This window comes from Chelonia mydas, chromosome 23 (genome assembly GCF_015237465.2).
Source record: "Chelonia mydas isolate rCheMyd1 chromosome 23, rCheMyd1.pri.v2, whole genome shotgun sequence".
NCBI lineage: Eukaryota > Metazoa > Chordata > Testudines > Cheloniidae > Chelonia > Chelonia mydas.
The window spans coordinates 8,196,038-8,217,466 of NC_051263.2; the positions used below are offsets into that span (position 1 = coordinate 8,196,038).

The window sequence follows — 21,429 nt, forward strand, 5'->3', positions numbered from 1 at the left end:
GCATCTGTCTGTCACCAGACACACCACCCCATCCAGCTACTGCTATCTATGTACTGCCATGTGTCCAGTCTCTAACCATTCTGGTTAGAGCCCGGGATATACTCTGTGCTCATCTATACACCCCACATCCACCCCCAATTTCCCATCCACCCCTATACACTCCCATCCATCCATCCCTGTACACACCCTTCCATGCATCCATTCTTCCCCACCCTACACACTCCCATCCATCCCTCCATCCATCCCTGTACACACCCTTCTATCCATCCATCCATCCTCCGTCCACTCCCACCTCTATACACCCCTCATCCATTCCAAATTCCTCATCCATCCATCTCTGTACACACCCTTCCATCCATCCATCCATCCATCCATCCATCCATCCCTGTACACACCCTTCCATCCATCCATCCATCCCCACCCCTATACACTCCCATCATCCATCCATCCATCCCTGTACACAACCTTCTAATCATCCATCAATCCATCCTCCATCCACCCCCACCTCTATACACCCCCATCCATTCCCAATTCCCCATCCACCCCTATACACTCCCATCCATCCCCATACACATCCCTCTATCCTCTATCCACCCTCATCTCTATACACCCCTCATCCATCCCCACCTCTATACAACCCCCATCCACCCCATCGCTCCCTCCCTCTCTCCATCCATCCCCCCATGCACCCCACCGCTATCCACCCCATCCACCCCCTCCATCCACCCCTCCACCTGATCCATTCACCCACCCCATCCATCCCCCCACCCCATCCACACCCCACCCTATACACCCCTCTACCCCATCCATCCACACACCCCTATACACTCCCTCATCCATCCCTCCACCCCCATCCATCCACACCCCCACTACTATACAGCCCCATCTACTCACCCCATCCCCCCTCCATCCATCACCATCCACCCCATGCACCCTCCTCCACTCTCCACCTCATCCGTGCCCCACCTCGTACACCCCACCCCAACACACCCCCACCCCATCCCTATATACCCCACATCCATCCATCCACCACCCCCATCCACACCCTCATCCCTATACCTCCCATCCCTCCAGCCCATCCACCCCTATACACCCCCGTCCATCAATCCACCCATCCCATCCACACGCCATCCCTATACACCCCCATCCATCCATCCACCCATCCCATCCACACCCCATCCCTATACACCCCCATCCATCCACCCACCACCCCATCCACACCCCACCCTATACACCCCCCATCCATCCACACACCACGCCATCCCTATACATCACCCATCCATCCACCCACCACCCCATCCACACCCCATCCCTATACACCCCCATCCATCCACCCACCACCCCATCCACACCCCATCCCTATACTCCCCCATCCATCCATCCACCCCATGCATGCCCCACCCCTATACACCCTCACGCATCCCTCCACATCCCTCCACCCTCATCCCTATACCCCCCATCCATCCACCCACCCCCATCCACCCACCCATCTCTATAGCCGCACTGTGGACCCACACCCCACTCTGCCCCCCGTAAGCATTCCAGTGCTTTGTACAGCACCGCACTCCGGGTGCCGCGCTGCCCTGCGCCCGGGGGCCCCAGTGGCAAAGGCCGGGGACACGGAGCCCCGTGGGCGCAGGGGGAGGAAGGCGGGTGGGCGCGGGGGGCTCCAGCCCCCCATCAACCCCGCGGGGCGCGCCGCCTGCGCCTTTAAGAGGCGGGGGGAGGGGTAGCCCCAGCCCAGCCCCGCTCGCTCCCTGACGTCGGTTCCTTCCCTTTCTCTCGCTGTTTTGCAGCCGCCCCGGCCAGGCGGGGACCCCGCTCGCTCGCCCGCCCCGATGGTGCCGCGCTGCCCGGCCAGGGCCGTTCCCGGCAGCCGCAGCCTGGCGTGAGCCCGCGGCTGGTGAGCGCCCGGCGGGCCCGGAGCAGGAGCGGGATGGCCGGAGCCCGCGGCTGGCGCTAGGGGCTCGGGTCCTATTGCACCAGCCCCCCCCACCCCCCCCAGTCTCCAGCATCCTCCCCGCGGGCGGCGCCCCGGAGCCGCGGGGGGTGCGGCCGCCCCTGCCCTTTGTGCGCGGGCGAGGGGCGCACGGAGCCGGGCTCCCCGGGGTGGGACCCACCGGCGCCCGCTGCTGCTGCAGCCCATCCCCCGTCCTGGGCCATGAGCGCCCCCTTCTAGCCGCGGAGCCGCGCGGGTCCCCCCCCCCGGCCAGCCCCCGGGGAAGATGTCTTCGCGCACCGCCCTGGCGTCTGGCAACGAGCGGAACTCGGACGCGGTGAGTCCCGGGGCCTTTGTCCCCAGCGCCCTACGCTGCCCCCGCGGCTCGCTGCCCCTTCCCCTGCCCGGAGCCAGGCCCCGCGGGTGGGGCGGGCAGCGCCAGGGATCGATTCGCCTCCCGCCCCCTGGCCCGAGCTCGGCTCGCTGGGGAGCCGGGTGGGGCTGGGGCCGCCCCTGCGCGGGGCTGGCCGGGGAGGGGGCAGCTCGTGTGCGCGAGGGAGCGGGGCGGGCTGGGGACGTCTCCCCAGCCCCTGAGGTAGAGAGCCGGGGTGGAGCGGGGCCCAGCCCCTGATGTAGGGGTGGAGCGGGGCCCGGCCCCCGATGCAGAGAAGCGGGGTGGAGCGGGGCCCCAGCTGCGCCCACCTGCAGCATGGTGCTTCTGCAAAGGCTGAGCCAGTGGGCCCTTGCAGGGAGGGCGAGACCAGCACTGGGGCCATTCCCCCAGCCTCGCTGGCTCCCACCCAGCCCACAGCTGGGAGCCAACAGGGCGTGGGGTCCCTGAGCCTGCCCCAGCTGAGGGGAGTTATGCTGGGCTGGGGGCACCGGGGAGCTGGCAGCGTCTGCATCCTGGGTGGGCTGCTAAGGTCAACAATGACATTTGCCTCGGTGACGGGGCAGGGGGCACGTGGTGTCTCCGTGGGAAGGGAGGGGGCTGCCACAAGTGGGGGGGAGGACTCTGCATCAGCTCGGGCTGGGCCTTAGCCTGCTGCGGCAGGGACACGCCAGGAGGCCTTCGTCGGGTGGGGGGGATGTGAGTGGAAGCAGTGAAGGAGGCTGTGGTTTGGGCCTGACTGTCCCCCTGGGGTGTGGAGCTAGAGGAGAAGGGGAACAAGCTCCTAGGGCACGGTGAGACCTGCCGACCGTCAACCACACGCATGCCCATGCATGCCCACTCACCACCCCTCCCTGACACACACACACACACACACACACACACACACTGCACACCTCTTGCACACTGGGAGCTGCAGCCCCCCCAGCCTCACACTCTCCTCACACCCACAAACACAACACTGCACTGGCATCTTCCTAGGAGCCAGGCGGGCCCTGTCCGTGGACTCCCATGTCCCCCGCCTTGCACCCTGCCTGGGGTGAGGAGAGTCCACGCGCGCCACGTTCCTGCTGGCCCAGTGACATTGCTCCCGGATCACTTGTGTGTCCTTGCCATGGAATCCCCAGAGCCGCTGTGCCCTGCACTGGATGTACTTTACAGGGAAAAGTAGTTCCTTAGCAACTAAGGTGGCATTTCCTGGCGCCGCGGGGGTGTGGGCCCCCTCTCTTCCTGGCTCCCTCTGCGGCCTGGCACACCAGTCTCAGCCACAGAGTGGCAAATGCAAGGTTTCCCATGGCATTGCCTGTGTGCTTGGCCTGGGTGGCACCAGGATCTCTGGGCAGGGCTGCTTCGTGGCATGGGAGCCCCCTCCTCCTGGCTGAGATGAGCCATGTCCCTCCCCCTGCCAGCCTGGGCCAAGCCATCTGGCTGTGGAGGCTGGTGCTCTGCTCCCACTATGGCCTCTGCTGGATGCTCCCAGCATGCACCTGGCCTGATGTGGGATGCAGATACCCTGGAGCGCGAGTCAATGAGCCTCTCTCCTTTCCTCGCCTGCGCGTCTCCATTGCTCCTGCTGCTGCATATGACACTGGGCAGCGCTCTCCGAGCCCGACCTGGGCTGCTGGGGGCCCGCTCTCCTGCCAGCCCCCTCTCCTGGCCCTTGTGTGGTGGGACAGTTCAGTCCTGGCAGCAGCCCAGTGCGCATTGAGACCCAGACATGCTGGGGCACCCGCTCCCTGCCCCTATGGCCGCCGGAGGTGGGGGTGGACAGCAAAGCCAACGTGGGCCCCGTGCTGCCGTCAGCCCTCAGGAGGGAACCTGCTCTGGGGAGATGGCTCTTGGGCCCTGCTAGTCAAAGAGCTGGGTAACTAGCTTGGTCCCATTGCACCCAGCAAATGGCAGTGAAGTGGCTCTCTTGCATGGGGGAAACTGAGGCATGGAGGGGCAGTGATTCAGGGTCACCCAGTGAGGCAGACAGAGCTGGGGATAGGAATCCTGACACTCTGTCTCCCCCTGCTGTAGCCCTCTAGCCCCCACTCTCCTCCTAGAGCCAGGATCGAACCCAGGTGTCTTGACTCCTCCGAGTCCCAGCTCCCCCTGCTCTAGCCGCCAGACACCACTCCCCTCAGGACTCCTGGGTTCTGTTCCCAGCTCTGTGACCCCCAGCTCCACCCCACTAGACCCCACTCCCTCTGCAGAGCTGGGGCTAGAACCCAGGAGTCCTGGCTCCCAGCTCCCCTCCCCCCAAAAAAGCTTTGACTACATCCTTCACTCCTGGGCTGGGCCATTTTGCATCACCAGCAAACTCTGGCGTTGAGTGAGCAGGAGTCCCTAAGTCCCTTCCCCCCACCAGTGACCCCACCCGCCTCCCTGTCCCTGGGAGATGGAGCAGCTCGTCCTCCTTTGGGGAAGTGGCTTTCTGAGATTGCGACAACCTCGGTCATTTCCCTTCCTCCCCCTACCTGTCCCCTGCCCAGCCAGGGCACAGGTGTCAGGGCAGCGAGGGGGTTCCCTCCCGGAAATGCCCTCGCCCTGCCCCCTCTGAGCACACACAGCCCTGCTGAGAAGCCGGCTCCATGGCCTGAGGACTCCAGACCCGCTGCCTTGTGGGGGGTGGGGCGGGGGGGGGGGCTGGTGCTGGTGCTGCAGCAGCCTCCCCAGGGAGCCTGGCTGCTGCTGCTAGCCAGGCATCAACCCAGAGCACTGGGCTCCCTCCACCCCACTGAAGCTTAGGGGTCAGCACCATGCAGCATCCAGCCCCTCCCTGGCCTTGGGAGTGCCTTGGGGAGTGCCCTGTCCTGAAGAGCTCTCAGAAGAGGGATTTCCCAACCGGGGGCAGACCCTGCTCCCACTGGCGCCTGAGTCTTCCCTCCTCCTTCTCCTTTTGATCCCATTCCCCCAGTCGTAGAAATATTGGGCTGGAAGTGACCTCAAGAAGTCATCAACTCCAGCCCCTGCACTGAGGCTGGACCAAGTCACCCTAGACCACCCTGCCAGGACTTTGTCCCTCCCATGGTGGGGATTTCCATCACCTCCCTACACAACCTAGCCTAGGGCCAGAGATTAACTCCCCTTCCACAGTAGGAAGGTTTGACCTAATCTCAAACCTAGGGCCCCCTTGCTGCAGCGTAAGCCCCGTTACTTGTCCTGCCTTCAGTGGACATGGAGAACAGTCTATCCCCATCCCCTTTATAAGAGCCCTGAATGTATTTGACTTCTGTTCTCAGCGCCTTCTCAGGACTAGACACACCCAGTTTTTTACCTGTCCTCACTGCTCAGGTTTTCTAAACTTTTGATCATTTTTGTTGCTCTGTGGACTCTCTCCAGTTTGTCCCTGTCTTTCCTAAAGTGCAGAGCCCAGAACTGGACCCAGCTGTCCAGCAAGAACCCTCCCACTAGAGACCACTGCCCAGTGAGCCTGCTCTCTGTGTTTGGTCTTTCACCCAGTTGTGCACCCACTGGACAGTAATTTCATCTAGACCACTGTGCCCATGACAGGGTTCTCAGCCTGGAGTCCATGGAGTCCTGCAGGCCGTGCCTAAGATCTGCACTTCCCTTGGAAATCTTTTAGTGGTGTGCAAATGCAAAGAGGTTGAAAATCACTGGCTTATGAGACTGGGTCAAGTGTCACTTCTACTGTCCCTCCCGTCTACTAGGCCAACAAGCCTGTCAGAGAAGGAAATTAGGTTAGCCTTGCTTAGCTTGAGCACAGGAGTGACTCTTGGCCTGATGTGCCAGGCTCACATGGCTGCTGCAGGAACGAGAGTGGTGATGGAATGCCCTGCAGTGATGCAGGAGGTGCCTAGCTGGAGAGCGGCCCAGCAAGGCCATGGCATCCCTAGCGCCCTTGCAGGGGGCGATCTGGGCCCCAAAGGCCTTCCCAAGCAGTCTCTGTCCAGGTCAAAGGGAGAGGAAGCTCCTGTGGGACGCTGTGGGCTTGCTGCCGAGGGCATTGGGTACCTCACTCCCCTTGCTGACATCTTGCCACCATGGAGGCAGTGGGGTGGGCAAGGCACAAACCCTGTTCTTCCCTGCTAGGGGGCCATGCCCTCTCTGGGATGTGGCTCCGTGCTGCCACTCCACACTCGGCCCCTGCACCATTGACATGATGCCTGGCACAGCCCCAGGGCCTCAGCTGCCCTTGTGGTGGGACACAGGTCACTGCACAGCAATTCCAGTGCATTATGTATGGACTCAGGCCACTTGGGGTGCTGGGGTCCCCCTCCCCCTGCCTGAGAGGGTTTGCTTGGCATCCCAGAATGCACTGCTGCCTGCCTCCCATGGGAAGGGAGAAAAGGTGAAGGAGTACCGGTTCCTGCGTTGATGCGTCACTGCCCACCCGCCAAGGGTCAGGGACTGGGCCCGGAGCCCTTGCTCCCATCGCCCTCCTGCTGGGCTCCAGGTCCCACAAGTGGGTGCAGCCGGTGCACCCTAGGGACTGGCTGGGTGATACTGCTGCCCTGGGCTGTTTCTGCAGCTCATGCCACCAGTGAAATGGAGCAGGGCATCTGTCTAGTTCCCAGTGTGGTTTTCTGACCATGTCACCAATGGGTTTGGTACCATTGGGCATCTCTGCCTTAACTGGCCTGGCAGACTGCAGGCCCCCGGAGAGCTGTGTGGCTGGGGGAACCAGGATAGGCATAGCAGGGAGCAATGGGAAGGGGTTAAGGCAGCGATCCCCAACCTTTCTGTTGCAATAGCATATTCATGTTCCCAGAAGAGCGTGGTGGCCGCCGGACGACCAGCTGCCGAAATGCTGCCGAGAAGGGGCGGCATTTCGGCGGCGACGCTTCTTGCTTCTGGGTGGCATTTCGGCGGCGGGGTGTCCGGTGGCTGCGCTCCCTTGTCACTAGGCGGGTGCACATAAATGCCCCGGCGGGCGCCATGGCGCCCACGGGCACCACGTTGGGGACCACTGGGTTAAGGGGTACTGGCAGAGCTGGGGGCGGGGTGGATTCCAAGGCTGGGATAGCAGGGGGCTGCAGGTCGGGATTGAGGGGCACTGGCAAAGCTGGGGGCGGGGGGGGGGGGGAAGGATTCCTGGTCAGGGTTGAGGGGCATAAGGGGAGCTGTGGGGCTCAGTGGTCCAGGGCTGGGAGATTGTTCACGCCAGCCAGGAGACTCCTGAGTGGCTGCTGTGGGTTGCGGGGCTGGGATGCTGCCAGGTCAGAGCAGGCCCCGAGGCCAGACTCTTCAGGAAGTAGCCAGTGAGTGAGGGGCTGTTTGTGGGGTGGGCATAAGGGGCCTGGGGCCCTGCCTTCAGCAGGGCTGTGGGGCTCCCAGAAACGGAGCCACCAAAGTCCATTAACACTTCTACAAACCCTGGCCTGAGGCTCTGTGGCTGGGCCCTGGCCCATGAGCGCCCCCTGCTGGAGGCCTGGGGTGGGACCAGCCCTGCTGCTGCAGCGGAGGTGGTCGGAGTGGGGGGGACACGCTGCTGCGACCGAGGGGAGGTGCTGCCTGTGAGAACAGCCCACAGCGCGCGGCTTGCAGGGCACAGCACAGTGTGTGCCCTCTGAGCCCCACCTGCCTGGGGCAATCCCCCGGCTCCCTGGGGCAGTGGGAGCAGACCATGCCCTGCTGTGGGCCCTGCCCCCGCTTGTCTGCTGCCCAGACTCTGGGCTCCTCTTGACATTGGCATGGTGCCTGTCTTTCCTGTTTAAAGAGCTGACACCCCCATTGTAATGTCTGGGCCTGGCACCCCCTCCCTCCCAGCTGTGCACTGCCCCCCGCCCCCAGTTGCTTTTGGACCATGTCAGCCAGCAGGCCCTAACTAGCAGGGCCTGGAGCCCCGGGGCAGGGGAGGGTGCTGTGTTTACACGTGTTGGCTGCTCGCTTCCGCCTGGTTAAATACCATCTGGGCCGTGCTAGTCAGGGCACGCTTCTGATGCCACCTGAAAGGGCACCGCTGCCCCAGCCTTGGCAGCTGGGAAGGCCCCAGGTATGGCTGGGAAACACGTGCTGCCAGGTGGCCTCCCCAGCCCCAGGGCAGTGGAGTTTCAAAAGGGGTGCCCGAAGGGAATGGGCTGCATGGGACTGCAGGGACCGCCATAGCTACGCCTGAGTCTGGGTGCCCACACTGCCAACACACCGCCCAGGGAAGAGAGAAGCTATTCTGCAATGCCCCCGGCTGGTCCAGCCCGACACGCCTGCCTCTGCATGCCTAGCACAGTGGGCGGGTGGCAGGCTAGGGGTGGGGCGATCTCCCTGCCAGCGCGTGTCTACCGGTTCTGGCGCTTGCAGCTCCTGGCCCTTCGGTGCCGCCTGGGATGGGTGCTCCCTGTCCTAGAGCATGGGTGGAGGGGATGGGTTAGATTGGCATCAGCCCAGCTCAGCTCACGGCTCGGCTCGCTGGGCCCCAGCCAGACGCTCTGCACGAGGGCCGTGTGGGCGTCTGAGCGGCCAGATCCAAGGCCAACGATCCTGCAGCCTCCCATCTCCTTATCCCATCCTGAGCCGGCCAGTGTGTTGGGAATGAGCCTCCGAAAGCTCAGCCTGCTGGCCGGGGCTCCATTCTCTTGCAGCCTGGCTGGGGCCTGGCTCGCCGGCACTCAGTGACCCCATTGCCTGGGCCAAAAGTCGGCGCCCCCTCCATGGCTTCTGCAGCAGGGCAGGGCACATTACGACTGCGCTGCACGTGGGGCCGTCCTCGGGGCGCGTCGAGCTCTGCGCTTAAAGCCGGCACTCGACCCACCGGTTCCGCACGGCGCGGCCTCCCTTGCACACTGGGTGAACTCGGAGAAGTGCCACTAAATCCGTTAATTAGCTTGTGAGCTTAAATTAATTTTGAAAGGGGCCTTTTAGGAAGCTTCGCCCCTGGGATCCGGAAGAGCTGGCTCTGGGATGTGGAGAGACCGCTCAGGCGCCCCTGGTTGGGAGAGCTCTTGGGAGCCTGGGCTGGGGGGCAGTGGGGACTTTTATGGTCTTTTCCCCGATGCTCTTCGTGCTGAGGGGGGGGTTCTCCTTCCGCAGGGCCTGGCTGGGGGGGTGGGATGTGTGTTTCCCCCGGGAAAGCTGCCCTCTCTCCCTTGTCCTCGCTTGTCCCCAGCTGTGTGGCTAGTGTGGGGAGGGCTGCTCTCACCTGCTGGTCTGAGGGGAGTGAGAAAAGGGGAGTGCAGGTGGCACCAGCAATCAGTGGCGTTTACATGAGATGCTAGGCTCTGGCCTTGTTGGCAGGCTCCTGCCGGGCATCCCGGCAGAGCAGCAGATAAGAGGGCTCACCCCAGCCCCTAACACGAGGGGGGTTAAGGCTGACCTGAACCCCGAATGCCCTCGCTGCCTTGGCTAGGGACAGCTGCAGCATCCTGTGGTGCAGGTGACCCCCAGGACTGGTCCGGCTCTAGGCCCAAACGCCCGCCGAGCAGGGCTTGCTCTGGGGCTGATGGGGAGGGGAGGCCTTCCTCAGAGGCGCAGCGGGTGTTGGAGGCCGAATCTAATCTAGCGGGCCTCAGCTCTGGCTGGCAAGATGGCGGGGTGCTTGCCGAGCTAGCCAGGAGGCAGCTGAGTGTGGGCAGAGGGGGTTGGGTTACCCTCCCTGGGCAGGGCAGTGGTGCTGCCTTCTTGGGGAGGAGCCGGGGCGCTGCATCCTCAGGAGAGCCGAGCAACTGATCTCTGAGCTGCTGCAGTTATCTGGGGAGGGTTGGCCCCCCCCGGCTTTGTCATGGGGGTTTCCATGGCACCAGTGCTGGGATGGGGACCCTGAAATACTGCCTATGCTTTGGGGATTTGGCATCCGCAGCTCCAGGATGGGGGTTTGCTGGCTCTGGGATGGGGGGGGATTCCCATGGCGCTGGCTCTGGGATGGGGAGGCACCGAGATTGGAGGGGTTCACGTGGCGCTGGCTCCAGGATGCAGGGTTGCTGGCTCTGGGATGGGGGGGGCACCAAGATTGGAGGGATTCCCGTGGCGCTGGCTCTGGGATCGGGGGGGGGGGGTGCCAAGATGGGAGGGGTTCCTGCGGCGCTGGCTCCAGGATGGGGGGTCCTGCGGCTCCGGAATGGGGCATACCAGCTTTCTCAGTATCGCCACCCCCGCATGTGAGAGCCATGCCAAGCAGCCGTGTCTTTCAGGGGGTTGGACTAGATGACCTCCTGAGGTCCCTTCCAGCCCTGATATTCTATGATTCTATGATTCCCTTGCTGCACAAGGCTGGAGCAGCTGGGGCTGGAGGCCTCAGTTTACCCATCGGAGGGTGGCAGTGCAGGCAAACTCCCCTCCCCAGCTGCCTGTTGGCCCTGGGGTCCAGCTCCATGCTAGCCTTGGGGCGTGGGGCTGCGGGGGAGGAGACAGTGCTGGCGGTGAAGCCCACCTGGAGATGGGGGGCAGGCTAGAGCCCCACCCTGCTGCTCTGCCCCCCCTCCGGTGGCGTGTAGCCATCTGCGTGCTGCGTGGCAGCCCCGAGCTTTGCTGGGCCGTCGTTCACTCTTGTCTCAGCATGTCCAGGCCCAGCCAGCTGCTGAGCGCAAAACACCCAGGCTGCTGCCAGTGTCGTTGGCTCTCTCTGAGGGGCATGCTGGCTGCTCCTGGCAAACTTGGGCCCCATGAGCGCTACCCCCTCCCCTCCGCTCCTGTGTGGGTCTGGGGACTCCCAGCTGCCCCGGCCTGGTGTGGTCCTGATTCAGCCCCTCCCTCTTCCCCGTGGGAGTCCCATAGCCCAATGCAGGAGGCACCAGCACCAGAGCTGAGCACCAGGGCAGACTGCGGTGAAGGCCCCACTCAGAGGCTGCTGTTAGGCCAATCCAGGCTGAGATCCAGCTCCTAGGGCTGGCTGGGGCGTCAGCACAGATGCCAGCCCATTCCATGGCACCGGGGCAGCAGACAACAGTAACTCGTTCTGGCCCTGGGGCTGGCTCAGCACAGCTCTGTCTGGCGGGGCACAGGGCTGGCACAGCCATGCTCTTTGCACATGGGCCCAAGTAGGACAGACACTCTGACACCACTCGCCTGGCTGAATCACAGGCTGGGGCTGGAGGTGGCTGGTTGGCACCAGTGCCCCCTGCTAGCACGGGCTCTCCTGGCTCCATGGGCCAGATCTCAGACCCACGCCCGCATGAGCTGCTCTTCAGGGCTGGGGTTAGGTCTGCATGCAGTGGCCCTTGACTCAGTAGCTCCTCCTAGGCGGGAATGGTCTCTCCTGGAGATGGACGGACGGACAAAGCATGATCCCTGTGCCAGCCCCTGACCGCTCCATAGAGCCATAGGCTTCAATGCCAGAAGGGATTATCATGTTCTTCTTGGAGTGCTGGTCCTTATCTGAATTCCGTGAAGGGTTATACGCAAGCGCCATGTGCCCGGAGCCAGAGAATTTGGAAGTAGTAGCATCCATTGGTCCGCGCATGCACCTTTGCTCCACCTCATGGTTTCATCCGAGGTGATAAAGGGTGGGGCGGACCGACCACGCCCTCAGTTCCATCTCACCGCCGCGTGGTCTGGGTCGGAGCCTCTCGTCTCATCTCTCACTTAACTAAAAAGTCTTTCTTTGTGTGTGTGTGCATAGTTAATTTGTTGTTTTTACTGTAGTTTTAGTCGTAGTTGTTTTAGGATTTTAAGGACTTTGGGATGCCATTTATACCGGTCCCGCTCCCCTCCCCCAAGCACCCAGGCCTGGGTACTGGGTTCTGCAGAAGATGCAGGGGTTCAGGATCTGCACCTCCTGCCTGGCTCATTCTCGGTCAGTGACGAGGCAGCGCTGCCCTTGCTGCTTGTCCAAAGCCCACATTGCTTCCAGGTGCCATATCCACCTCTCCTTCCCCAGCTGTACCCGGGCAGGTCGGGCTCTCCATCTCAAGAACCACCTTATGGAGGTTGCCATGAGGCTGCAGTCAGGTCCAGGCCTGGGATTCCCCCCCGCCCCCCAATACATCAGCCTGAGAAACCCAGGAGTGCGCCTCCTGCCAGAGACCCAGTGCGGTTCGGCCGGGACCAGTGCTATGGACCCATGCTGGGGCCTAGTCGTGAGGCTGGGAAGCATGCGCGTAAGCATGGCAGGGAATCTTCGTCCAGGCCCAAGAAAGAACGCGCCTTCCACGAGTTCCAGCCACAGGGAAGCGGCTTGTTCCAAGGCTCACAAGCACAAGAAGTCACAGAGAGTGTCGGATCTGCCAGTTCTATCCACCGAGCCACATACGCCTTCCAGGTCGGCACCCGCGAGTCAAGGGAACCTTCGGTTCCGAGGCAGTGCTCCGTTCTGGCTCTGGTTCCGACTGGATCACGTACCGCTGATGCTGGGGAGGCTAGAGTCAGCACTCGGGCCTCATGAACTCTTTGCTTTGGAGGAGGCGAGATGTCCACATCTTCCATTTCAGCCGGTGCCTGGGGATGTACCCTCTCCTACCCTGGACTTACCTCCTTCGGGTTTTGTTTCCCCTATGGCTTATACAGTTCCGCCGGTACCACCATCCGACTTCTCAACGATGGAGGATTCAGATAGAGGGCAGGGACTGCTCCTCCCCTACCGTCGATATGAATAGCCAAAGGCTCCACCAACTCAGTGGCAATGCCCTCTGTTTCCCCAACAAAGGAGCCACTGGTGCCCAGTTCCTTGGGGCCCTCCGCACCATCCGACGGATCCATCTCCTTGGCCATGCTGGGGACCCCGGCCTCCGTATCCACCTCTGGAACCTTCCCATTCAGCAAGGGAAGAGTCCCCCATCTCTCCTCTCCAGCCAGGGGTGCTGGAACCGTTTTTACAGTGGGGGTGCTGAGAGCCATTGAACCAAACTGTAAACCCTGTATATGATGGGAACCACTCCAAGCCTGGGTGTGCTGCAGCACCCCCTGCACCCGTAGTTCCAGCAGCTGTGGCTCCGGCCGTTATTGAGTAGGCGTTCGGAACCGGTGTTGGAGGATGAGCCACGCAGCCTGGCCCCAACAGTACTGCAGGAACAGGAGCAGTTCCCTTCGTCCTCTCCAGGCACCGCTGTACCGGTTACGCAGTGTCTGAGGCCCTCCCCATTCCACCAAAGGAGGTACAGGACAAACAGCACCGCCTTCTTGACACCTTCCATGCCTTGGTACCAACCAGAGTGCCTCTACTCATCCATGATGCCATTCTCCAACCAACCCGAACTGTCTGGCACACTCCAGCCGCTTGTGTACCCACCCCCAAGGGGGCAGAGAAGAGGTACTATGTACTGGTGAAGAGGTCTGAGTTTCTGTTTTCGCACCCCACCACCCAATTCCCTCGTGATACAAGCAGTGATGGAGCAGGCCAGGCAATAACAGCCCGCTCCCCCCCAGCAGACAAGGAGGGTAAGTGACTGGACCTCTTGGGTCGCAAAGTCTTCTCGTCCAGCCTTCAATTCCGGATTTCCAATTACCTGGCAATATTTGCTAAGTGTGACTTTGTAACTTATGGCATGTTGGTGGACTTTGCAGACAAGCTTCCCCAGGAGGCTTCTGCCTGCTTTCAGGCTATCTTAGAGTGGTGGTTCTCAGCCAGGGGTATGTGTACCCCTGGGGGTATGCAGAAATCTTCCATGGGGTACATCAACTTATCTAGATATTTGCCTAGCTTTACAACAGGCTACATAGCAAAGTCAGTACAAACTAAAATTTCATACAATGACTTGTTTATACTGCTCTATATACGATATACTGAAATGTAAGTCCAATATTTATATTCCAATCGATTAATTTTATAATTATATAGTAAAAATGAGAGAGCTGACAATTTTTCAGAAACAGTGTGCTGAGACACTTTTGTATTTTTATGTCTGATTTTTGTAAGCAAAGTAGTTTTCAAGTGAGGTGAAACTTGGGGTACACAAGACAGATCCGCCTCCTCAAAGGGGGACAGTAGCCTGGAAAGGTTGAGAACCACTGTCTTAGAGGAGGACAGGTTCATTGGGAGGATGACATTCCAGGCCTCGGTGGATGTGGCAGACACCTCTTCGTGCACAGTGGCTATGGGGACGTCAGGAGGAGGAATACCTCAAAGGATCTCCCTTTTGATGAATCTCATCTCTTCAGCTAGAAAACCGACAATTCCCTCCACTCCCTCAAGGATTCCAGAGTCACACTACGATCGTTGGGTATTTATATACTAGCACCCAAGCACTGGTTCTGCCACCTGCTGCCAATGATTCAGAACACCTCAGTTCTTCCATCAACCGCCGATGAGCCTCCTCGCACATGACAGAAGACCCAACAGCCCCATTCTCCAGGCCCCATCACAGCCTTCCACATCTCATGCTCAGTCTTCGCAAAAGCGATATTTTGGAGGGCACCAAGAGAGCTGCCTCCCACCGTGCACCTGACCCACCCCGTCTGGGGGGCGCCTAGCACTCCTTTTATCAGCTTGGCGTGCGATAGCAATGGACAAGTAGGTCCTGGATGTCATTTGACATGGCTGTACAATCGAGTTCATGATGCTACCTCACCCACGCCCCCACCTCAGGGACCACTCTCACGGCAGTATCCTCGCCCTAGAGGTGGACTCCGTACCGCAGAGGGGAGCGGTAGAACCTGTTCCGATGACTTCCCGGGGCGCAGGGTTCTATTCCACGTATTTCCTCGTACCCAAGAAGAATGGCGGATGGAGACCAATTGTGGACCTGCGTCTTCTCAATCGGTTCCTACACGAGCCCAGGTTTCGTATGCTCACCTTAGCAGCCATCATACCGTCGCTGGAAAAAGGCCAGTTGTTTACGGCTCTCAATATGCAGCATGCCCATTTTCATATAGACCTCCACCCAACCCACAGAAGGTTCCCGAGGTTTGCGGTAGGCCATTGACGCTTCCAATTCAGGGTCTTACCGTTTGGACTTACCGCTGTTCTGTGGGTTTTTGTTTTTTTTTGTAGTGGAGACCCACCTCCAACGTCAGGGGGCCCTGCCTCTACGATTGGCTGCTAGCAGCGGCATGCAAAAGGGAAGCTCGAGCCTCAACCTCCGTGCTGCTCAGACTCCTCTCCTCCCTTAGGGTGAGCGTTAGCATTGAAAAATCGACTTTGGATCCCATACAGTCACTAGAATTCATAGGAGCCCGCATGATGCAATCTCAGCACAAGCCTACCTACCAAGAGCTGATTGCCAAGATGGTCACCAGTCCTTCTGTTACCGTCCAGACTTGTCTTTCCCTCCTTGGCCATGTGGTGGCTTGCGTGTCCGTCACCGCCTTCGCTGACTCTAGCTGTGGCTCCAAAGGGTCTATTCTCCCTCGCTACATACCATGGGCCTCTTGTTGACACTTCCCCTCCCCCCCAGAGTTACTCTTCTCCCTCCACTGGTGGATGGACCTGGGTCACTCTGCACCGGGAAACCCTTCCTTCCATCCTTTCAGAGCACAATTCGCCATCGTTATGGACTCGCCAGATGGGGCACCCACATGGGCGAACATGTGACATGGGAGTTGGGCTGCTTGGGAATCCAGGATGCTCATCAACATCCTGGAGCTTCGGGCAATGTGAAGGGCGTGCCGCGTATTTCTCGCCTCCGTTTGCTCCCGTCATGTTCTTGTCATGTCAGAAGTGACACGTCACCACCATTTATTTCATCCACAAACAAGGGGCATGTGGCACCAGCGCTCTGTGCGGAAGTGGTTTGTCTATGGGACTGGTGCATCGCCTACTAGATCCTGTTGTCAGCAGCCTATCTTCCCAGGACTCAGAACGTGATTGCAGACTCTCTGAGCAGGAAATTCATGGCCGAACACAAATGGGCACTGCACAACACTGTAGCCAGTGACATTTTCGCCCGATGGGAGACTCCAGCCAGGGACCTCTTTGCCTCCCACAGCAACAGCAGATGCACCCCGTACTGCTCCAGAGTGGGCCTCCGCGACCATTCCCAAGGTGATGCCCTCGTCCTCCGCCAGTTGGACCAGACCCCGTACAACTTTGCCCCACAACTGCTCCTGACTCACATCCTCCACAAGATCAGGTGGGAGAGGGCCACAGTTATTCTAATTGCCCCATTTTGACTTCGCCAGTTCTGGTTTCTCCTGCTCCACATGTCAGTGTGTCCCCCACCCCCGCTTCCACTGCCAATGTTCCCGGAACTGCTCGCACAACACAGCGGTAGGATCAGGCATCCCAATCCACAGAACTCCCCCTAAAAGCTTGGTTTTTGGGTGGGCATCTTCACAAGAATGGGACTGTTCGTCGGCAGGGCACGACGTCCTCTCTAGAAGCAGGAAAGAGGCCATGAGGCTCCTATCAGGCCAAGTGGAAGCGTTTCCCCTCAAGGGCCCGGCAGAAGGGTCTTTCCCCTGAGGATGTGGATGTTCCCCTTCTTCTGGACTGCCCTCTGTCCCTGAAGGCATCGGGCAACTCCATCTGTGCCTTCCATCCCCTGTGGAGGGGCAGTATGTCTTTATGCATCCCTTGACTGGCAGGTCTTGGAAATGCTTCCTTCGGACCTGTCCACCTGTTCAACCTATCGCCCCCCAATGGGATCTCACCCTCATCCTCTCACCCTCAGTGAAATCACCCTTCAAACCTCTGGCCTCCTGCTCCCTGTCTCTCCTTTCCATGAAGGCCGCCTTCCTGGTAGTTATTACTACCTATCTCATGGAAGGCAAACTGGGGGCCATGACAGCGGATCCCACGCTCCTTAAGGACAAGGTTTCTCTGTGTCTGCACCCAAGTTTCTGCCAAAGGTTGTATCCTGTTTTCATGTCAACCAGCCCGGACGCTTACCTGCCATCTTTCTGAAGCCTTGTGCCTCAGCAGCAGAGCGGCACCTTCACTCCCTTGACCATTCAGCAAGTCCCCTAGACTGTTTATGGCGATAGCTGACAGGATTAAGGGGCAGGCGATCTCCACACAGAGGATCTCTAAGTGGGTTTCGGCGCACATTACGCTCTGCTATCGGCTGTCAGGACTGTCTCTGCCCCTTGGGGTACGAGCCCATTTCACAAGAGCACAAGCATCGGCTACGGCCATGTTTCACGACATGCCGCTTACAGACATGTGGGGTGGCCCCGTGGAGCTCGGTACGAACCTTCTCTTCTCATTACACCTTGGTGTGCGACCCTGCAACGGATGCCTCGTTCAGCACAGCTGTTCTCCATTCCACAGTTCTGTCCTCTTCCTCGCACCCGCCTCCTGACTGGGTGCTGCTTGTTAATCACCCTCAAGGGAACACAATAGAGACCGTCACTTGAAGGAGGAGAAGGTTACTTACCTGTAACTGGAGGTTCTTCGAGAGGTGTGGTCCCTATCTGAATTCCAGTCCCACCCTCCTTCCCCTCTGCTGCGGATCTGTGCCATTTGCAGTGGAGAAGGAACTGAGGGCGCGGTCAGTCCACCCTGCCCTTTATCGCCTCAAACTAAACCATGAGGCGGAGCAAAGGCGCATGTGCGGACCAACGGACACTACTGCTGCTTCCAAAATCTCCAGCCCTGACACGTGGCGCATGTGTATAACCTTCAGTGGAATTCAGATAGGGACCACACATCTCAAAGATCCTCCAGTTACTGGTATGTAACCTCCTCTTCATCTAGTCTGACCTCCTGCACATCACAGGCCACAGAACCTCCCCCACCCACCCTGTAATAGACCCAGAACCTCTGGCTGAGTTACTAAAGTCCTCAAATCTTGATTTAAAGACTTCAAGTTACAGAGAATCCACCATTTACATTCGTTTAAATCTGCAAATGACCCGTGCCCCATGCTGCAGAGGAAGATGAAAAACCCACAGAGTCTCTACCAATCTGACCTGGGGGAAAATTCCTTCCTGACCCCAAATACATCAATCAATGGACCCTGAACATGTTCGCAAGACCCATGAGCCAGACACCTGGGAAAGACTTCTCTGTAGTAGCTCAGAGCCCTCCCCATCTCTGGCTATTGGGGATATTTGCTACCAGCAGTCACAGATGGGCCACATGGCATTGTAGGCAGTCTAACTAGCCATCCCCTCCATAATCTTACCAAGCTCAGTCTTGAAGCCAAGTAGGACTTTTGCCCTGCACTGCTCCCCTTGGAAGGCTGCTCGAGAACTTCACTTCTCTGACGGTTAGAAACTTTTGTCTAATTTCAAGCCTAAACTTGTTGATGGCCAGTTTATATCCATTTGTTCTAGTGTCCATATTGGCCCTTAACTCCTCTCCCTCCCTGTATTTATCGCTCTGATGTGTTTATAGAGAGGAATCACATCGCCCCTCAGCCTTTGTTTGGTTAGGCTAAACAAGGCAAGCTCCTTCAGCCTTCTCTCACAAGGTAGGTTTTCCGTTCCTCGGATCATCCTAGTAGCCCTTCTCTGCACCTGTTCACATTAGAATTCATCTTTCTTGAAGATGGGACACCAGAACTACACAGAGTATTCCTGATAAGGTCTCACCAGTGCCTTGTATAATGGTACTAACACTTCCCTGTCGCTACTGGAAATACATCACCTGATGCATCCTAGGATTGTGTTAGCCTTTTTCACAGCCGCATCATACATAGTCCTCCTGTGATTAACCAATACACCCAGGTCTTTCTCCTCCTGTGTCACTTCCAACTGGTAAGTCCCCAGTTTATAGCAAAAATTCTTGTTGTTAGTCCCTAAGTACATGACCTTGCACTTTGCGCTATTAAATATTATCCCATTTCTATTATTCCCGTTTTCAATGTCATCAAGATCTTCTTGTGTGATATTCCGCTCCTCCTCTGTGCTGGCAATACCTCCCTTCTGCCCAGAGCCCATGGCCCTGGGCACTGCCTTGGCTCATGCCCCTGCGTCATAGAATCATAGGACTGGCAGAGACCTCGAGAGGTCATCTAGTCCGGTCCCCTGCACTCATGGCAGGACTGAGTATTATCTAGACCGTCCCTGTCAGGTGTTTGTCTAACCTGCTCCTAAAAACCTCCAGTGACTGAAATTCCACAACCTCCCTAGGTAATTTATTCCAGTGCTTAACCACCCTGACAGGAAGCTTTCCTAATGTCCAACCTAAACCGCCCTGGCTGCAATTTAAGCCCATTGCTTCTTGTCCTGTCCTCAGAAGTTAGAGAGCAATTTTTCCCCCTCCTCCTTGTAACAAGCCTTTTATGTACTTGAAACCTGTTATCATGTCCCCTCTCAGCCTTCTCTTCTCCAGACTGAAAGAATTGGATTCTTTCAATCTTCCCTCGTAGGTCATGTTCTCCAGACCTTTCATCATTTTCATTTCTCTGCCCTGTCCCAGGGCAGGTGGGAAGGAGGCGAGGGCCAATGTTGTGTCATTTAGTGGCCTCAAGTGTTTTGCTGCAGGATAAGCGCCAGCCGTAGCACTGGTTTCAGAGTAGCAGCGGTGTTAGTCTGTATTGGCAAAAAGAAAAGGAGTACTTGTGGCACCTTAGAGACTAACCAATTTATTTGAGCATAAGCTTTCGTGAGCTACAGCTCACTTCATCGGATGCATACTGTGGAAAATACAGAAGATGCTTTTATACACACAAACCATGAAAAAATGGGTGTTTATCACTACAAAAGGTTTTCTCTCCCCCCACCCTACTCTCCTGCTGGTAATAGCTTATCTAAAGTGATCACTCTCCTTACAATGTGTATGATAATCAAGGTGGGCCATTTCCAGCACAAATCCAGGGTTTAACAAGAACGTCTGGGGGGGGGAGGAATAAACAAGGGGAAAGAGGTTACTTTTTATAATAACTCAACCATTCCCAGTCTCTATTCATGCCTAAGTTAATTGTATCCAATTTGCAAATTAATTCCAATTCAGCAGTCTCTCGTTGGAGTCTGTTTTCGAAGTTTTTTTGTTGAAGGATAGTCACTTTGAGATCAGAAATCGAGTGACCAGAGAGATTGAAGTGTTCTCCGACTGGTTTTTGAATGTTATAATTCTTGACATCTGATTATCAGCAGGAGAGCAGGGTGGGGGGAGAGAAAACCTTTCGTAGTGATAAACACCCATTTTTTCATGGTTTGTGTGTATAAAAACGTCTTCTGTATTTTCCACAGTATGCATCCGATGAAGTGAGCTCTAGCTCACGAAAGCTTATGCTCAAATAAATTGGTTAGTCTCTAAGCCGTAGCACTGTGAGGCCATGCTGCTGGCCAGCGCAGCAGGGCCATTGAGGTTCCAGATGCCAGGCTGAGGCTGGAAGGGAGAAGCCTGAGGCCATGCTGGGGCCATGATGCCCCCTGTGCCAGCAGGTTTGGGCTTGTGGAGTTCAGACGGGGAGCCCCTGGGGAGCAGGACCCTGTCACTCTCCAGGCCTGGGTGTCAGGGGAGGGCAGCCTGGCCTGCCCTGCAGGGGGCCCAGCCATTGTGAGGCTCAGGGCCTGTGGATGGAGCTACGAGGCGCTGGGCATCTCACCTTGCCAGGCCTGCGTGCTCTGTGGGCTGGGGCCAGGCTGCCCCAGGAGCCTCCTGCAATGTGGAGGGCTCCGTAGGGGCCAGGCCCTGCAGGCGAACACCTGGGCTCGCTGTGTGACCCCGAACCCAGCCCGCAGGGGGGCCGCTCGCTCAGCTGGGATAGAACCAGATGCCGGGGCTGCCTGGCTCCCGTGAACCGAGCAGGGGAGCGGGGCCCTGGGGTCGCCTGCCGGGGAGCCTTGGGCTGGGAGCCCCTGGTGTACTGAGCCCGTGGCTGATGTGAGGCTGGAGTGGGGACACACACACACACACTCTCACTCCCTCTTCCCCTCTCCCCCCCTCTCTCCCTCTTCCTCTTCCAAGGAGATTGCAGCGCTTGGCACGGAGCTGCAGCTGCCAGTTGCTCCCACCCTTGGGAGTGCGGCCCTCACCCAGGGAAATGGCTGGTGTGGCTACAGCATTATCGTTGTGCCATGCCAAGTCCCACCCTCCTCCTTGCCTGCTGGCACCTTACCTCTGCCCCCATCAACCGGTGCCCTCCCACTGTCCCCCAAGACCCCCAGCCAACTGGCCTATCAGCCGACGCCCTCCCTCTGCCCCTGCTAACCAACGCACTTTCTCTGCTCCCCACTCATCTGGCCCCCCATGCCAAGGGCTGCCCCAGACCTATGAGCCCGGAGACCATCTCTCCTGTGTTGTCAGTACCCCCCTGCTGGGCCCAGGTGTGGGGGAGAAGGGTGGGGTCAGCCTGCGGGGATAATAGCAGGAGAGACTGACAGGGGGGAACAAAGACAGGAGCCCAAGAGGAAGGGTGGAAGCAGGGCGGGTAGGGACGGACTGGGAGCACAGGGGCAG

The 21,429-nt window shown here is 58.8% G+C and overlaps 1 protein-coding gene across 4 annotated transcripts in view; it reads left to right on the forward strand.

Moving 5' to 3' along the window:
• The first annotated feature begins 1,778 nt into the window (after window positions 1-1,778).
• Window positions 1,779-21,429, forward strand: part of MARK4 (microtubule affinity regulating kinase 4) — a 59,741-nt gene continuing 40,090 nt past the window's right edge. For all 4 annotated transcript variants that reach the window (XR_006287257.1, XR_006287256.1, XM_037884441.2 and 1 more), the window contains exon 1: window positions 1,779-2,276. Coding sequence is in view for 2 of the 4 variants with exons in the window: in XM_037884441.2 (XP_037740369.1) it covers window positions 2,226-2,276 (51 nt within the window). In the remaining 2 variants the exon portion in view is untranslated. The remainder of the gene's footprint in view (window positions 2,277-21,429) is intronic.